The sequence below is a fragment of the Phyllostomus discolor genome, chromosome 14, assembly GCF_004126475.2.
Source record: "Phyllostomus discolor isolate MPI-MPIP mPhyDis1 chromosome 14, mPhyDis1.pri.v3, whole genome shotgun sequence".
Classification (NCBI taxonomy): Eukaryota; Metazoa; Chordata; class Mammalia; order Chiroptera; family Phyllostomidae; genus Phyllostomus; species Phyllostomus discolor.
The window spans coordinates 51,483,205-51,502,305 of NC_040916.2; the positions used below are offsets into that span (position 1 = coordinate 51,483,205).

At 43.1% G+C, this 19,101-nt stretch overlaps 1 protein-coding gene across 2 annotated transcripts; it reads right to left on the minus strand.

Moving 5' to 3' along the window:
• Window positions 1-302: 302 nt before the first annotated feature.
• On the minus strand, window positions 303-18,899 carry GJA5 (gap junction protein alpha 5). 2 transcript variants are annotated; one of them, XM_028503054.2, is made up of 2 exons: window positions 18,765-18,899; window positions 303-2,458 (listed from the first exon to the last, which is right to left on the minus strand). In XM_028503054.2, the coding sequence occupies exon 2, from the start codon at window positions 2,427-2,429 to the stop codon at window positions 1,341-1,343; it is 1,089 nt and encodes a 362-aa protein (XP_028358855.1). In that variant the 5' UTR covers window positions 2,430-2,458; window positions 18,765-18,899; the 3' UTR covers window positions 303-1,340. The 2 variants fall into 2 exon arrangements, with proteins under 2 accessions (XP_028358855.1, XP_035871146.1); XM_036015253.1 differs by having other exon boundaries at window positions 303-2,461.
• Between the last annotated feature and the right edge of the window lie 202 nt (window positions 18,900-19,101).

Genomic DNA, 19,101 nt, shown 5'->3' on the forward strand with positions numbered 1-19,101 from the left:
CATTGGCTCTTTTGTTTTCTGTAAAAGGTAACCACCTAAGGTATGCCAACCTGTGCATAGTAAATGAGGAGAAAACAAAATAAAGGACTATCATGTAATGTGTGGAGAAAAAGAAATAAAGGACTATCACGGTGGAGGCCGCAGCTTTTGATCCCCTTGAAAGCGAAGCCACCTGCCCTTTTCCTCCACAGGACTCGGCAGTCTATATGAATGTCTCTTCCCCATCCACAATGTCGCAGACCCCACAAGCCAGGGTCTGCATCAGGCAATCAGCAAGGGAAATAAATAAGAGGTAAAAATCATTTTCCAGTATTTTACCTCCCTTTAATTTTCATCTTCACAGCACAATTATTTTTTCCCAAGGGGCTTCTGAGAAACACAATGTCCTTTTTGTTTTAATAAGGCCTGAGGAAATTCCACTGGCCTCTCTGGCTGGCGATCTGGTCCAGATCTGAGAGAAGACAACAGCTTCTTGGGTATCCTGGTCAATAAGGTCTTTGGGGGAGTACTGGGTAAATAGTCCCCCTTTGGCGGAGTACTGGGTAAAGGTAGGAAGGGAAGGAATGGTTTCTATCTCCAGGTTGAACTATAAAAAGCTACAGGTTGACAGGTCATGGCAGGAATTTCAGTGGAGTCTGTGTACAATGGCTCCCTAGGGGAGCTTGTACCTCCCTAGACTGGTTTGTATACCAGGGCAGAAGGATATGTTGCAGCGTCACCAAGGTGGAACATTTCCCAGACGTACATACCAAGGCACTTGTAAAGTTAAGGCTGCCGGTCAAGTACCAAGGACATGTTTTTAAGTAAGACTGGGTAGAAGGAGAGGCAGCCAAGGGGAGCCCAAGTCAATCTCACCACCTTTTCAAGGTTTGGCCCATGGAGACAACAGATTCAAGAGCACATCTCATGCAAGTTCCTTGATTCATACTCTTTACTGACTAGGAAGCTTGGGGTCTTCCTTGCAGGAAGAAGGGTAATCAGGTCAAGAAAGTCATAGGGACTCAGAGAATCCATATGGTATGTGGTATATAGAGAATTATCCTATCCTTCCCAGGCCAGATATTTCCATGGTTCCCATCTTTTACTCCACCCTGCTCAATGAGTAATCTGAAAGTCTTCACTAAGTATACTGGGTAGAGGATGGAGAAGAGACAGCAGCCTTGGTGGGTAGACAAGTCTCTGACTCACAGAGCCCTGCTTATACCTTGTGTAATAAATGAGCAATGCCAAAAGGAGCAGAACAGTGATGAGAATGAGAGAGGTGGGGTCAGAAGGGACACAGCTTCCCTTTCTGAGCTGTCTTCATTCCCAACTGGTCCTGGTTCCCTCACATTGGAGGGTCACACTGATAGGTCGTCTGACCTGGCCTTGCTGCTGGTCTTGCTGCTGGCCTTGCTGAGTCGACGCTTGTCTCTCTGGTAGCCTTTGGGGAGGTGGTGACCTGGGGAGATTCCATTGGGTACCTCAGGCTTCTGGGCATACTGGATGTGAATGAAACCTTCCCCAGGAATCTGATCCTGGCGTCGTACCTGCTCAGTGGCCAGGTTGTCTGTGTTTTGCTGGGAGGCCATCTTGTTATTGAAAGGATTGAAGAATTTCTCCCCAGGACCATTCTCTAGGCATTGACTGAAGTCAGGGGGAGGTGTACAGCTCTGGACTATGCCAGTAGAAGGACCAGGAAGCTGACATTCAGCAGTGCCCTGCCGTGACTTGGAAAATTGCGGTCTGATCTTCTTCCAGCCCAGGTGGTAGAGTTCAGCCAGACTGAGGAAGAGGGACAGTACGGCTACAGCCAGCATAAAGACAATGAAGACATTCTTCTCTGTGGGCCGGGATACATAACAGTTGACAGGGTGGGGGCATGGACTCCTGCGGCAGACGTGCAGGGTGTCCAGGAAGATCCCGTATAGGAGGTACTGGCCCACGATGAAGGCCACCTCCATTGTGGTACGGATCAGGATGCTGCAAACATATGTGTTGAGCAGAGTGCCCTGGAGGATAATCTTGCCATTCACTTCCTCCCAGCAGGACAACTCTGTCTTCTCCACCACTGGGTACCCATAAGAGCCAGGGCTCTGTACCTCTTTAGCCCCCTTAGCCTCCTGTAACCTCCGCTTCTCCTCCATCCGCACATGGTGCGCGGCATGGCCCATGTACACCAGCGACGGTGTGGAGACGAAGATGATCTGCAGCACCCAATAGCGAATGTGGGATATGGGGAAGGCTTGGTCATAGCAGACATTCTCACAACCAGGCTGAATCGTGTCACACTGGAAGTCAGCCTGCTCATCCCCCCAGGAAGACTCTGCAGCCGCACCCAGCACCAGCATGCGGAAGATGAAGAGTACGGAGAGCCAGACTTTGCCGATCACTGTGGAGTGCTTGTGTACTTCTTCCAGGAACTCTCCCAGGAAACTCCAGTCCCCCATCTTGGCTCGGCAGAAGTCAGGCACCAGGACTCCTGCAAATAGGGAAGTTAGAAAGAGAAGGATGCTTCTGCAAAAGTCTGGAAGATCCAGTCCTGCTCTGGGATTCCACTGATTCATACCAATATGTTAAGAAAATGCAACTAAGTCACCTAAAAGGCAGGCCAAGATAGAGGCATAGATAGAAATGCTTCACTTCCTTACATAACCAAAACAAGGATAACAACAAATTTAAAAACAAAAAGTTCCAGAAAATTTAGCCCTGGCTGGCGTAGCTCAGTGGGTTGAGCGCGGACTGGGAACCAAAGTGTCCCAGGTTCGACTCCCAGCCAGGGTATATTCCTGGGTTGCAGGCCATAACCCCCAGCAACTGCACATTGATGTTTCTTTCTCTCTCTCTTTCTCTCTCTCTCCCTCCCTTCCCTCCCGAAAAATAAATAAATAAAATCTTAAAAAAAAAATTTCCAGAAAATCAAACAGCATGGAAGTCTGACAACCAAGGAGTTAATGAAACATTCACCCAGACTGGTAGTAGGGGCAGAGAGGGGAAGCTAAGGTAGCTAGGATGCTGGCAAGGTGGCAGATGGTGCAGGTGAGACAGAGACTGGTAGGCTGCCAGTCCCACATTTGTCTGCAGATAACTCAGGAGGAACAATTGGGGAGCAAAACAGACCATGAAACCCAGGGTTTGAGCAAGGGAAACTAAGGGCTCAAAACTCCTGGCTGTAAAAACCTGTGGGGGTTGCAGTGGCAGGAGAAACTCCCAGTCTGATCTCTCCCCCACAGACAGTGCCCAACCCAGTAAAGAAGGTTGCCCTGCCCTGGCAAATACCTAAGGCTCCACCCCTTACAACATAACAAGTGCACTACTGAGAGAAAGAAATATGGTCCAAATAAAAGAACACATCAAAACTCTAGAGAAAGAACTAAGCAATGAGGAAATAGACAACCTATCAGATACAGAGTTCAAAACACTTGTAATCAGGTTGCTCACAGAAATGATTGAATTCAGTCACAAAATGAAGGAAGAAATAAAAGCTGAACGAAGTGTAAAAAAGGAAAATATACAGGGACCAAACAGTGAAGGGAAGGAAACCAGGACTCAAATCAATGATTTGGAGCAGAAGGAAGAAATAAATATTCAACCAGAATGGAATGAAAAAACAAGAATTCAAAAAAATGAGCAGAGGATTAGAAACCTCTGGAACAACTTTAACTGTTCCAACATCCGAATCATATAGATGCTAGAAGAAGAGAAAGAGCAAGACATTGAAAACATATTTGAACAAATAATGAAGGAAATTTTCCCAATCTGGTGAAGGAAATAGACTTCCAGGAAGTCCAGGAAGCTCAGAGAGTCCCAAAGAAATTGGATCCAAGAAGAAATATACCACAACATATCATAATTAAGTTACCCAAGATTAAAGATAAGGAGAGAAGCTTAAAAGCAGCAAGAGAAAAGGAGATAGTTACCTACAAAGGAGTTCCCATAAGACTATCAGCTGATTGCTCAAGAGTAACTTCACAGGCAAGAAGGGACTGGAAAGAAGTATTCAAAGTCCTGAAAGGCAGAGACCTACATCCAAGCTTACTCTATCCAGCAAAACGATCATTTAGACTGGAAGGGCAGATAAAGTGCTTCCCAGATAAGGTCAAGTTAAAGGAGTTCATCATCACCAAATCCTTATATGAAATGTTAAAGGGACTTATCTACGAAATAGAAGAAGATGAAAAACTATGAACAGTAAAATGAGAACAAACTCACAACAATCAACTGAATCTAAACCCCCCCCCCCAAAACTAAGCAAACAACTAGAACAAGAACAGTCATAGAAATGTAGATCACATGGAGGGTTATCAATGGGGAAGGGCAGTGGGGAGAATGGGGGGAAAAGGTACAGGGAATAATGAGCATAATTTGTAGGCACAAAATAGTCAGGGTGAGGTTGAGAATAGTATAGGAAATGGAGAAGCCAAGACCTTATACGTACTACCCACGGACATGAGCTAAGGTGGGGGGAATGCAGGAAGGGGGTACAGGTTGGAGGGGTATGAAGGAGAGAAAAATATTGGGACCACTGTAATATCATAATCAATAAAATATACTTTAAAAAATTGTTTTAAATTCACCTAAAAAGCTTTCTTACCCTCTCATCGCCTCTCAGTAAAAATACAAAGAAAGAAGATTGAAAGTGGTTATATTAGCAAGATTAGATCATAATTCTCACACTTTAATGGATCTGGAAGTGAACTGAGATATGTGTTACAATGTGGATTCTATGCTCTTTTTTTTTTTTTTAGAATTAAAAATTAGATACTTTTGTGAATTTGTTGATTTTATTTTATTTTTTTTATTATTTTTTTAAAATATATTTTATTGATTATGCTATTACAGTTGTCCCATTTCCCCCCTTCTCTCCCCTCCACCCTGTATCCCCTCCCACCCACATTTCCCCCTTTAGTTCATGTCCATGTGTCATATTTATGAGTTCTTTAGTTTCTACATTTCCCGTACTATTCTCGCCCTCCCCCTATCTATTTTCAACCTACATTCTATGCTACTTATTCTCTATACCTTTTCCCCCTCTCTCCTCCTCCCACCCCCCTGCTGCTAACCCTCCATGTGCCCTCCATTTCTGTGGTTCTGTTCCTGTTCTAATTGTTTACTTAGTTTCTTTTGGTTTTGCTTTAGGTGTGGTTGTTGATATTTGTGAGTTTGCTGTCCTTTTACTATACATGTCTTTTCTTTATCTTCTTTTTTTAGATAAATCCCTTTAGCATTTCATAAAATAAGGGCTTGGTAATGATGAACTCCTTTAACTTGACCTTATCTGAGAAGCACTGTATCTGCCCTTCCATTCTAAATGAGAGCTTTGCTGGATAGAGCAATCTGGGATGTAGGTCCTTGTCTTTCATGACTTGGAATATTTCTTTCCAGCCCCTTCTTGCTTGTAAGGTCTCTTTGGAGAAATCAGCTGACAGTCTGATGGGAACTCCTTTGTAGGTGACTGTCCCCTTATCTCTTGCTGCTTCTAGGATTCTCTCCTTCGTTTTTACCTTGGCTAATGTAATTATGATGTGCCTTGGTGTGTTTCTTCTTGGGTCCAACTTCTTTGGGGCTCTCTGAGCTTCTTGGATTTCTTGGAAGACTGTTCCCTTTGCCAGACTGGGGAAGTTCTCCTTTATTATTTGTTCAAATACGTGCTCAATCTGTTGCTTTTCCCCTTCCGATTCTGGTACCCCTATAATTCGGATATTGGAACGTTTAAAGGTGTCTTGGATGCTCTTAATCTTTTCCTCAATTTTTTGAATTCTTATTTCATCATGCTTTCCTGCTTGGTTGATTCTATCTTCCTTCTGGTCCACTGTATTGTTTTGAGACTCATATTCCTTCCTTTCACTATTGGCTCTCCTCCGCGTGTCTTCCTGCATCTGTTTTATGGTACTCTGCATTCTTTCATCTAAATATCGTCCAAAATCCACCAGTTCCGTGAGCTTTCTGATCACCAGTGTTTTGAACTGCGCATCTGATAGATTGGCTAATTCTTGGTCGCTCAAAAGGATGAGTCCTGGGGGACTGATTTGCTCTGTTGAAAACATGGTTTTTTGTTTTTGTTTTTTTGTTGTTTTTTTTCCCCCTGTCTCTCCTTTTTTTTTTTCGGTCTGGTTGCTCTTGTTACGGTGGGGGGCGGAGCCTTAGGTGCTCACCGGGGCTGGGCACCCCAGTCGCTAGATTGTGACGTTATAAGTGGGGGCGGGGCGGGAGCGGGAGCGGGAGCGGGGCGGGAGAAAACAATGGCGGTAGTTCCGTTCCCCTGGACTCAGACCCTTGTCTGGGCTTCCGGGCCATGAGTTCTGCCCTGGTCCACAGTCGCTGCCCCTCTGGGTCTGCCAGCTGCAGCTTGCATACTCAGGGATCACCGCTGCCTTCTTGCACGCCGGATGGCTTTTGCGCCGATTTCGCGCCAAACCTTCCCCCGACCTCCGCGCGCCGCCGACCCGACCCAGCCCCGCGCCCGCGGCTCGTCTCCTCCTACCAGTCCGGATGAACGCGTCTACTTCAGCTTCTTGGCTGCCCGACTTCCATTCAGATAAATCCTCTGCCGGATCTGGGTGTTATTCTGATAGTAAGTTATTGTTGTAAATTATTGGTTTTCTCATCTTGGTTGTATGAGGAGGTACGGTGCGACCACCTATTCCTCCATCTTGCCGGAAGTCTCTCGATTCTATGCTCTTAATCCCAGAGGTTCTGCTTCAGTGGGTCTGGGGTACCCTTCCCCCGGGAATCTAGATTTGAAATAAACAACCCAGATGATTCTAACACAGGCTGGCCAAGCACCACAACTGGAGAAACTCCGAAGTTGTGGAAAGAACACAGCGTTGGAGTCTGCAAATCTGCAAATGTGATTCTGGGCAAAAACTCACTGTCTGTTTCCGTGTCTGTAAAACGAGGATGGGAATAGCTGCATCAAAGGATCTCAAGGTTTAAATGAAAGAGTATGTGATGTGTTGAAAATCATACCACAAATATCCTATGCTTTGGGATGGCTGTTAGTGGAAAATAAAAATTTTATGGCTCTAGAGGGCAGAACTAGGTGGAGGAGAAAAGAGTGACAAATTTGACCCCTCAAGAAGCATTCCCTAACTCTCAGAACCATCCCATATATACCAGCTGTATTGGGAGGTAACAAACAAAAGGTCTTCAGTTACATTAGTTAAAGGTATCACAGATGAGTGCTCAGGTTCCCCCGGCTGGTAAGCAGCTGGAAATTTGAATCTCCTGTACCTCAGTGCCATTGTAACTGTACAACTTGGTTTGTCCTTCTGCGTACAAAAAGAGATATCCTGCACAGACCTGTTACCCTCACATCTAGAATAAATGCCCCAACCATTTATGTCCCATACAAAACCTTCCCTCATAAGGCCCTTGCCTGCTTCTTCAGCCTCATTTTCTGCCTGATATCTTTAGTTTCCTTTATCTAGCCATGCCAAGTCTGGAAGATTCCCAGATGTCCTCCTCTCTACTACCTCCTACAAGCCCCTTACCCCTAGCTGAATTCCGTTTACCCTTCAAATTAACCTAGTCATGTCTTCTTCCAGCCCTCTCTGGTCTCCCAAACTGAGCCTCTTCAGCTCTTGTGATGGCCCTGGGCATACTCACTCCTCTCCTTGCACTTGCCGTCTTGTTTTATAATCCTTTGCCTCTCTATGTTCTTTTTCTTACCACCTGGCCCAGAGCCTGACCTAGAGTGGGTGCTTAGTAAATCTTAGTTGAGTGAGTTAAGTAGGGGATGTCAGGCACTGGTGTTTTCTACCTGGTAGTAAACTGGCCTAGATCCCCTTAGCAGGGTGAAAGGCCAAATATCTCTTTTTCAGTCTTCACATTAGTTAATTCAGGTCAGTGAGGAATAGGGGGAGTCTGATGTGGAGGGAGTGCTCTAGGAAATGTTTTTCCATCCCTTAGTACACAGAGGGAGCCTCACTTGAAGTCATCCCCACCCCCACTCCTTCCTGCCTGTAGAAAGGGTTGTGTGAGCCAAGATGTCTCAAGTTTCCCAGAGAATCTTGGAAATGCCAGCTAGTGCCCTGAGGCCTCTGAAACTCTTGAATATCCTACCTCCAAAATTCTTACTTAATGAGCAATAAATGTCCTAATGGATTAAGCCTCTAATCAATTCTAATCAACAGCATAACTAAAAAAAATTAGAAAGGAACTGAACATAAACACTCCCTTCTAGAATCATAAAACCTCAGATTCTGATGGGGCCTTAGGGACTGTCAATTTCAAACTTTGTCCTTCACATTTTTGCTGCCAGTATACCCCTGCTTCCTATCTGAACACTTTTTATACATATGAGAAAGGAGAGGGAGGGAGTACACATTTTACGGTCTAGATTTCTTTGGCTCCTGAGTTGATACCTTGATAGAGATCAACCTCCTGGCCTATGTTCTACCAGATCTCTTTCCACCCTTTTATGTTCCCCAACCATGAGAGTACAGAGTCTTTGGAAATGAAGGAATTTATGAGTGAGTGGAAGGACCTTATCTCTATTCCCCTCCATATCAAGGATCCAACCAGGTCTTAAGGCCTTTCCTATGCTTTTGATCAGACAATGTAGAAAAATGTAAAGCATTTGCTCAGAAGGAAAATGCCTGATAAGAGTTTAAATGGTCTGTCATCTCTTCTGGGCATGTGCACAGTGTTCAGCACTTTCAGGGTCAGCCACAAGTGTGGGGACCAGGATGTGGTGAGTGTCTTAGAGAAAGGGGAAAAGAGAAGTAGATAGGATAAAGAGAGAGAAGAAACAAAAAAAAGGTAAAAAATAAGTGGGTAATTTGGAAAATGCAGAAAAACAGGCTATGTAAACTGTTAAGAGAAGATGGCTTGGGGGTTAGCAAAGTGGAGTTCAAAACCCTGTTATCTGCTAAGCATGGAGAAGTTACTGTATCTCTGTCTCAATTACCTCATCTGCAAAATGGGGATAGTATTATTTAGCTCATAGAGTATTGTGAGATGATGGATAAAAAGGACTTAGCCCAGTGCTCAGCATATAAAAACTGAATGAAAGGCAGCAGCTACTACAAAGACAGTGGTGGGGAAGGACAAGAATTGGAGAAAGAGAAAGAAAGAAAAAAAATAGAATAAGATATGTATATTACAAAGAAGAAGAAAGAAAGATGGAAAAGAAGGAGAGAAAGAAAAAAGAAAACAAATGCAAACAAAAAGTGAATGAAAGAAGGAAAGAAACAAATATCATATTCTTCCAGGATTTGGGGCAACTTTTATAAACTCTCTTTAATCCCTGAAATCTTTTCCTTTGATCTTCTGACTGTCACTTACTCCTTGCAAGTCCCCAAAGAAGTATAAAAATAGATCCAGGCAAAGCATGTGATGCTTTGGTTTGATCTGCCAAGAGGCTTCACTGCTGATTCACATGTGGTCCAAAGAACCCCACCTGAAAGAAGTAACGTACAGATATAGAAAGGAACATCATGGAATATTAGAAATACAGTATTGGAAAGGATGCCTCCTCAGGAGGGAACAGAGAAACTAGCCCAGGAGAAGTGAAGTGGGACAGGCAATGGCAGCAAATAGGGTGAAAGACCTCTCACTTGTGACTTCCTGAATGACTCAGGCAAGGTCAGAGAAACTTGAAACAACTAGCATATACCAGCTGCTCACTTTATAATATGAAAGGTCCCTGCCTGAAGTTAGTTTCCCAGTGAGTCCTTTTGGGCCACCCCCATAACTTTAGCCAAAGAAACCTGTTGAGTTTATTGGGTATTTGGTATTTAAATGCTTTATAGATTGTTATCCATTTCCTGGCAGGAAGTGTGTTTGGAGGTGCAAAGAAAACTGCCAATGCTATGAATGGATTCTATCAAATACAATAGTAATATATCTCACTGTATTATCTTCAGACTTCACTGACTTCCCACAGCTTATAAAGTCCAAACTTTTTAACTTGCACTTGAGACCTTCCACAGCATAGCCTCACCCTCTTTTTCCACTGTTGCTCTTACATACTCACTACTTAAAGCTACACAATTACCTATATACACATACTGTACATGGTCCACAATTTCTCACTTTTTTACCTTGGCTCCTTGTGTTCCCTCTACCTCAATGATCTCAATGTGATTCTTCCTTTTCATTTATTTATTTAGTAAGTTCAATTGTGTGGTTACCAGGTGCCAGGCATCATACAAGACACTAAAGATGCAGCAGTTAAAAAGACAAAAAAAAGACTCCTTCCCTTTTCTGAGCTTACCTGCTTTTATTTCCCTTAATTAAGGGTAGAGATTAAACACATAATTGCAATAAAACATGTTGTGTTAATGTTAGGAAATGCCAGGAACTACAGGACTATATGGCAGAAGGCTAACTCTAGTTTAGGAGGTCAAGAAGGGCTACCTTAGATCAGGGCCCTCCAGTGAGCTCTGAATAATTTAATTGTGCAGCCCTTTGTAACTGATACAATTTCCGAAATCCCGAAGGCAAAAAGAGATGGTCCCTAGAAACTGGACAAGAGCATCCCAACTCTGAAGTTTTTTCAATCTAAAACCTTCAACATACTCTTTCAATCTGTCATATCCTGGGACAATGCAAAAATTTTGGAGAAATCACCAGGGAACTTGTTGGTAACAGGATATGGTATTTGGGTAAGAGGGAAAAGGCCAAAGGAAAAGTTTTGTGTATAGTGAGCATGAATCATTTTTGTAACCTTACTTCATGTATTCTGTGGCTAGGAATAAAATTCTGGTATCTACATCCTAATCCAGGGCTCCTCTGAGGTTGGCACTGTTGCCTCTTACGCAACCCATGTTTCCAAAGAAAATCAATTTAGAGCAATCCAAATTAACATCATCTTAGCCAGGACCTCTTCTTTGGACTCCACAAATCTAGGCAGACAATGGAGAAGTCTTCTCAAATTGACCTCAGCCCTCTTTGATGTCTCCTGAACTCTGAATAAGGATACATTTTCATGCTTAGTTATATGCTGCCTTACACTTGTTCTCCAAAAGTTCTGCAAGTACTTTTTTGACTCTTTACTATGTGCCTTTCACTGTTCTGGAAACTGAAAATAATACCTAAGAAGTACCCAGCCTGACACTATTAGGCACTCAATGACAGCTACTGAATTAATAAAACCAGGCATGATTTCTGCTCTCAAAGATTTAAAGGCTTTTCCCCTCAATTGGGTAGTAGACATCTCAAGGTCCAAAGCTCTGTTCTACTTTGTATATGTATTGCATTAGATTTTATCATTAGGTACAAAATAATTTATTTTTTAATGATTGAAAAAAATGTTTGGTCTAATGGTAAATTTTCAAAGTGATCCTAGAGAAGCTCAAATCTTTCTTCTTATGTCCAGCAATGAAAAATAAAACCTTACCCATTTCTAAATGTACTTCTCCAACATTCTTTTGTTGACTCCAAGACGGTAAGACCATATTTGTTTTGTTAAAAACTGAACATCTTCAGGATATACAGACACTCAATTTTTATTGTTGAATGGTGAATCCTTATAACAACTTCATGGGGTAATGATTGACATTATAGCAAAGAAACAAGGACTAATGGCTACATATACAGGACTTCACTCCAGAGTTTCTCATCAAGTCAGTGCACACCAGAAAGTTTCCCTTCATTATCCCTCTAAGGACAGAGCCCATCAATTCTTCTCTCTCCTGCTTTGGAACTTCAAAACCCATCCTTACCCTGGGGCAGTGAGTAATTTGAGAAAGGACTCTGCCATTTAGTGATAAGGCCTGGGGATCTGTTTTTATGTAATCAAGCAAATATTTATGACACTCCCTTGATGTGACCAGCACTAGGTGGGGTGTTGAGGGGATCAAAGAAAAAAATAATTCAGATCAGTATTACAAAGTGAATTATTTGCTCTACTGGCTGTGTATTATCTCTCCAAATCAACATTGAGTTCCTTGAAGACAAGCCCCCTATTTGTTCTTCATTGCCTCCTCTCCCTGAAATCCTCCTTTCCTTTTATTGCCCTAGTGCTTAACATTGTGCCTTGAAAATGGTAATTGATTCATGTACTTTTTTAAAAAAAAAATAGAACAATGGCTCTGGCTGATGTGGCTCAGTGGATTGAGTGTTGGCCTGCAAACCGAAGGGTTGCCAATTTGATTCCCAGTGAGGGCACATGCCTGGGTTGTGGGTCAAGTCAAGTTCTCAGTAGGGGGTGTGAGAGAGGCACCCACACATTGATGTTTCTCTCACTTTTTCTCCCTCCCTTCCCCTCTGTCTAAAATAAAACAAAAACAAACAACCTCCCCCCAGAACAATGGATGAATTACAGCATTAGTGTCACTCAAAACACCTAGTGATAGCAGTGGGGCCTCCCTGGGAAGATGGCCTAGGGGCACCTGCAAAATGACTATGGTGGCCAGGACATCAAGGAGGCAGAAGCTACTGCCAGTGAGAGAGCCCTCAAGCAGGACTGGTTGTGACTGGAGCAGAGACTCCAACGGTATAGACTCTTCCTTTTTTGCCTCCTCCCCCAGATCACTGGGGAGCTCACCACTGAGGTTTGTCAAAATTAGATTTTAAGACCACTCCATAGAGTCTGTATCTAATTCTGGACAATGACACATGTTCTGGACAATAACAGATCTCTGGTTCTCAATAAAGGTTGTTATTCATAGTCAGAATAACAGTCCCCTGGTCCCACCTTATAGTTCTGCTCACTGTATAGTAGAATGTGTCACAGGTCAGGGTTAACTTGCTTCTTAATTACAAGAATTCTTTTGTAAAAAGACCCAAAAAACTTACTTAAATGATGTCTTATACACAGCACCATGTCAGTGCAGTTCAGTCCAGAAAGTGTTTATTGGGCTGCTAAGCTATGCCAGACATCAAAGAGGCTTTATAAAGCACCAAGTATAACCATCATCTCAGAACTCTTCTGTACTTTAATCATTGATGTACATTTTTTATTTCCCTTCACTTTAGTAGTTTCTCCCTAAAATGGATATGGAAGGAGAATTACATGAGAAAGTGGTATTGGTCCTCAGGTACCTTGGAAATCTTCATTATCTTTGGAGAGTCTCAGCTCTGTTTTCTAGTTCACCCAGAGTTGCACAAAAAGAGAATTTGAATCTAGGTGATAATAGTAATAATATAAGCTAACACTTACTGAGACCTTTTTAAGTACTAGGCACTTATAAGTTTCTTTATATATTTTTTTCTCATTTGATTCTCACAAAAACATGAGGAAGTAGGGGCTAACCATGTCCCCTTTTTAGAGGCTCAGAGAGGGTGACTTTAGCAAGATCACACAGCTATTAAGCCAGGTAGTTGGCTTCAAACTCAGCTCTTGTCTAGTCTGGCAGCAATGCCGCTGCCAGAACAACTGTGCTAGACTATCTAAATCACCTAAAGTTCCTTTTTTGAAAATCTTTACCAGTCAAAGGCTAGCCACTTGTACCTAACATGACTGCCTCAGGGATATTTGTGAGGTCATGGTTAGAATAGGAAGTTAGTTTGTAAGTGGTTGTGGCAATTCTTACATTTATAATTTTCAGTCTTTTACTGATTTAGGTTTAGGGTAGCTACTTCAGCCTCAGGGGAAATGACCAGGTATATGATATAGCTACAGCTATTGAGTTGGGCAGTATGGGCAGCTTTCCCAGAATTTAAAGTACACTTGGGGACCTGCACCCTGAACCTTGATCACTACAGAGGTAAAAGGAGACAGAGATGAGACAGCATGAGAGACAGATGGCTAAGACAAAGTATCACTTTAGTGTCCCTCCTACTCCAGCCAATGGCAGATAATTAACTCCTCTTTCAATTTATTTTATTTTGTCAAGGACAGAGTGGTCTACTCAGAGACACCCTGCTAACAAACAGTTGTTTCAAAGCCAAGGAGGTGGAAAAGATCAGGCAAAATGGAGAAAGAGAATTATGCTAGGGTAAATACTTTTTTTTTCTTGAAATGTTGGAAGAAGAAATACTTATAAGGAGTGATGGGAAGGATGGCAAATGGAGATCTGCAATTACAATAAAATATTGAGAGGTTTTTTTATTGTCCTGGGAGAGGTGATTAGTAGCTATGCAGTTATTAATGAAATTTATATTTTTGAAATGCTTACCTTTCCTTACTATTCCCACCACCTTGTCGTAGATTCATAGTACAGTAGAGTGGAAAGAAATCTAGATATCAATTCTTTATTTTTATACAAGATGAAGACAACAGTCAAAGAAGGTTAAGCAATAGTAACAATAGATAGAACTAAGATAAGTGTTTTTCTCATGTGAAGCACTGTACAACTATACTTTCTAGCCCTTATATTAACTCTACTAGGAAAGAAGTGGTATGTCATTTTACAGATGAAAAAACTGAGGCTCAGAGGTCAAGTAGCTTGTGCAAAGTCTCACAACTAGCAAATACTGTCTAAGGTACTCAAAACTGTTATGCCCTCTTCCAAAGCCTACATTTTCTGTTTATAAAAGGTAAAGAAAATCAAAGAGGCTCTAGGACTGACAACTAGTGACAGATGTGTGAACAAGAACTCAGTCCCTTAACTCCCCAAACAGGGCCTTTCCTACTTTCTGTAAGAGGGCCAATGTGTTTTCTTTAGCTTCTGGCTATCTCTTACATATGCTGTTCCCAGAATTAATGATTACATCAGGCCTACAGTCCACATTGGTCAGGATTCCCAGACTTCAGCAACTGCCACCATTTGGCCAGAATTCACATATAGAAAGTTATTTCCTTTTTTAGCCATTAAGTGCTCTTGGCTGCAGCAGTGTCTACTGCCAGGTTCTCAGCTGGCCAAACAGCAGGCTCTACTGTTCCACTGATGTCAAATGATAACAAGAACAAAGGAAACAGGAATAGTTAGGTAGTGGGGCTCATGGCTCCTAAGGAATAATGAGATTCTAACTCTGCCTCCATTGCTCTCTAGTTGTGTGACCTTAGGCAAGTCACTTAACTTCTTAGTTTCCTCATCATCTGAAAAAAAAAGAATGTTTACTCGTGGCTATTAAACAATCTGTGGATATGTGGAGTTGCTTAGAACAGTACTGGCATATAGTAGCTACTCAATAATGTTAGGGCTTTTTTTTCTGACATTTCCAGAAAAAATTCTCTCAAACATGATCCAACTAGCCAACTTGATGGAGAATTTGATAGTACAGAGGACTGGTTAGAGTGACACAGCAAGGACCCCCATGTGACACCAAGTAGAGAAAGGTGACTATCAGAGAAAGGAAAAACATGGGCAATGGGAAGAATATTAATTAAAATGTAAATTGGTTATTTTACTAGACATGAAGATCCCTGGAAGCAGGGGTAGAGAGGAAGAGAGGTGTGGATCAGGCCTTTCTTGTTTTTGTAATTGGTCCAGTCTGCCCCTCCAATTTTTTTTTAACTCAAGCTGTTGGTCCTGGAGCTGGACTCCATATTATAAAATGTGTGTTTCCTGCAATTCTTTGAATCTCATCACCAATCTGAAGGCACATCCACAATGGTAGGTCTGAAACTGGCTCATTTCTACTTGGACAAGAAATAGGAGGTTTTCTACTCTGTGATCTGAGGAAAAAGGGCATCCAGACCCCAAAGACATCTTACCTGTTCTGAAATTCTGACTCATGAAGATGCCAGTGTTGATGAAGAATCTAAAAGTCCTCTCTGTGAACAAGAGCCTCTTAAGAAAGGCTCTTTCCAGTTTCAGCTATTTCTTTATGACCCTAGATAAGACATTACCCCTCCTTGAGCCTCAGTTCACTGATATGTAAAACCAAGTGGCTGAACTGGATGGTTGCTAAGGCAAATCTAGCTCTAAGTTAGAATATCTGAGAAATTTGTGACTCACCCACTTGTCATAGTATAGCAAATTATTGGCAAAGCCAAGAGGCAAATCCAGATTTTCTGACTCCTGGTTTAAAAGTAAGCAGCAGTAATCCCAGACCAAAAAAAAAAACCTGTGGTCATAAAAACCTGTGAAGTACATGTCATAGCAAGCCTCCATGGTAGAAAGGCCTTTGCATCAAATGAAATGCAATTTGAAGACACCTGGTCCAAGGACATGGGTTCTCCCTGATGTTTAATTGTTCATTGAGCACTTATTAGGTGATAGTCATTTTAAGTTCATTATTTTATTTAATCCTCATAAAACCTCACAAGGAAGGCATTTACTAACCTCTTTGGAAGATGAAGAAACAGAGGATCAAAGACATTAAATATGTCACCAAAGCCACTCAACCAAAATTCTAACCCAAATGTGACTCCAAATGCCAAGGCTCTCCCTTCTGCCTTACCCCTGAATTATATAAACTCCAGGTCTCTATGTGTTATTTCAATACCTCTGATTCTGGGACCTCTTAACTCCCTTTCCTCGTGAAAGTGAGTGGACTGTTGAAGGCTGAATTTTTCTTGCCTATCATTTGCTAATATATCAGAAACAACTGAGTCACAAAATGGCATTAAGCTGTCATTTGCCAGCAGCCAGCAGCTTCTGACCATGGAAGTGAAGTCAACTTCTTTTCTAAGAATCCCAAAGCTTTCCTGGAAAAATGAATGTCTTCCCCCATTGGTCAGCTCAATCCTTAAGTCTAAAAAAGGGCCAGTTCACACAGAGAGCTGCTGGAATTCCTGGTGGGTGAGGTCTTCCCCGGGAAAGAGGGCAGAGCCTAGGCTTGGGGTCTCACTGGTCCTGAGGACAGTAGGTCCTCTCCTGATTGACCCACACAGACAGATTCCCTGTCCTGTTTGAATTGGCTCAGTTCCAAAAGGGAGTCAGCCTATATCCAAGAGGCCAGGCTGTACTGTGGTAGCCTGCTGGCTGCTAGAGCTTAGAACTTCCCACAGTATGAGCCCCACAAGCAGCCAGCACTGATGACAAAGAACAGTTGGACATGTGGGTGTCCCTGCCAAAAAACAGGATTAGAGAGATGCTTAAATGGAAGAAGCAGGGAGGCTTGGGAAGAGACAGAGGCTCAGAAACCACAGCCAAGGACAGAAGTCAGAAGAGCCCTAGTGGGAGTGAGCAGAGCCAAGTGTTCTCCCGAGTGAACTGGCCCTGACTCCCTATGTCATCCCCAACAAGTCACTTCCCTTTTCCAGGCTTTGTTTTCCTTTTTTGTCAAAGAACAGGTTGACAGGCAATCTAAGAAACTTCTAGTTCTAATAGCCCAGGACTAGGAGAGGAGACAGGAGTGAGGCAGCTAGGGGACAAAGGGATGATCAGTTGCAGGAGCCCAGCAAGGACATCTCTGAGGGTTCTGAGGCAGTTGCAAAGCAGGGCAACACAATTATGTTACTGCCATAGCTCTCTGAACACGTGTCTGGGTGAGGTGATGCTCTGGGTGTGCCAAGTTGGAAACCAGGGAACACACCTCAGGGTATTCACTGCCATGCATGCTGTGGTCTCTGGGACTATTCCTTGGCAGTTGCCAAGTGAGAAGAAGACTTAGATGGACAGCCAGGGATCAGGTTCCAATCAGTTCTGCCACCCTAGGGAACCTGGCAAGAAGGTGGAAAGTTCAGATCTGTCCCTGGAGAGCAGTGAATCAGGGTCTGGGCTGGGCTGGGCTGTGACTCAGGGGCAGTGAATGGAGGAGATGGAGACTGCTTGGTCCGCAGATGTAAAAGTCAGGCTGGGATGTCTCTAAGTACAGGCTTGTGTCCCCAGCTTTGAGCCCAAAAGTCTCTTCTCTGTTTAGTTTTGCTGGGTTTCTCTCAGTTCTCCCAACTCCCTGTCTAGTGCTCCTTGCATTGTCCTTCCTTCTCTCAGGCCAGTCGGACCTGGTGTGCCAGAACCTTGTTCAGGAAACAGCCAAGTGAGATCCTGAGGAGTAAGAACCAGGAATCCCTCCATTATGAGATATGGGAAGGCAAAATAAAGGAAAAAACTGAACAAAGGCACAGTAAGGATATAAAAGCCTTGTGTCAAGCTTCCCTCTTTCAGCTGAGTTGTATTTGAGCCTAAGGAATCATAGCCTTGTACTATGTTACTACTGAATAGAACCAGAGGGATCCTTCTACTTCAAACCTCTCATGTCTATAGAAGAGGAAACTGAGGCCCAGAAGGGGAAGTGTCCAGAAGTTCCCAAGGTTATCCAGCAACTTAGTGCCCCAGTCTCTCAGCTGCTGAGTCCAGGTTCTTTTGCCACATGTTTAGAAGAGAGGTCAAGGAACTGACAGAAACCTTTAGCCCAGCTGTCTTCTACCTTGACCTGTACCCAGAAGGAAAGGTAACTTTCAGTGGGCATCTCTCCTGGCTTCTTCTCTGGGTCTCACCAGCCTCTCTTGCTTCTGACAGCAAGTGGCAGGCCAAATTGCTCACAGTGCCCAGCGGGACATGATACTCGGCAAGAAACTAAGCAGGGAATATTTTTAAACCATCCAACATGCCTTAGGAGGAAAAGAATCAACACACCCTCCTAGATGTTCTGAAAAGCATTTCAAAAAAGATTCCAAGCCTAGAGGAAGCATTGTAAAACAGTGATGGCTTTTTAAAGGGCCAATTTTATCTTTTAAAATGTGCTTAGAAATGGATGGTAGACCCCTTGCAAGATGCTCTTGGACCACTGCAACTGCACAGGGAGCAAACTAACTCCTAGGGCCCTCCACTCACCTTTCTACAGCTCCTTGTATACCAAGTTAGTCATTTATCTCATTTAGCTTTGTAAAACAGCCTCTTTAATATATCCAAACCTCACCATCACAGGGAACACTGAGAGATAGGGAAAAAAAACACAGGTACAAAGAGCTTTGTTTTTATCCAGCCTGGAATTCAAGGCTCTGTCTGCTGGCTCCTTCCCATCAACTGGTAGTTTTATTTCTTAAAATTCAAGTCCATCCTTACCTTCTTCTTTTCCTCCTCTCTGGAACTTCTGTTGGCTTCTTAGTCCTCTGGCCACCTCTCCTCTGACTGCTCACTGTTTCTTGTTCTTGAGCCCGTTAGTTGTTCCTCTTCCACCCTCTTTTTAATCCATATCTGTCATCCACCCTCCTCCCACTTCTTCCTACTCTTTCTCTCTCCACCCCTTTTCCCCACCCTGCTGGTCCCTCCCTCCCCTCTCTCTTTTGTGCTCTTAGAAGTTTTGCTCATTTAAAGTTTTCTTCCCTTTACCACCTTGCAGCCTCTCCTCACTGAGTTCTCCCTACTGCTGTTATTGTGGTCACAGTCCTTACATTCACCC

Coding starts and splice junctions, on each gene's coding strand:
- GJA5 (XM_028503054.2), bottom strand. CDS start 2,429: ATGGGGGACTGGAGTTTCCTGGGAGAGTTCCTGGAAGAAGTACACAAG.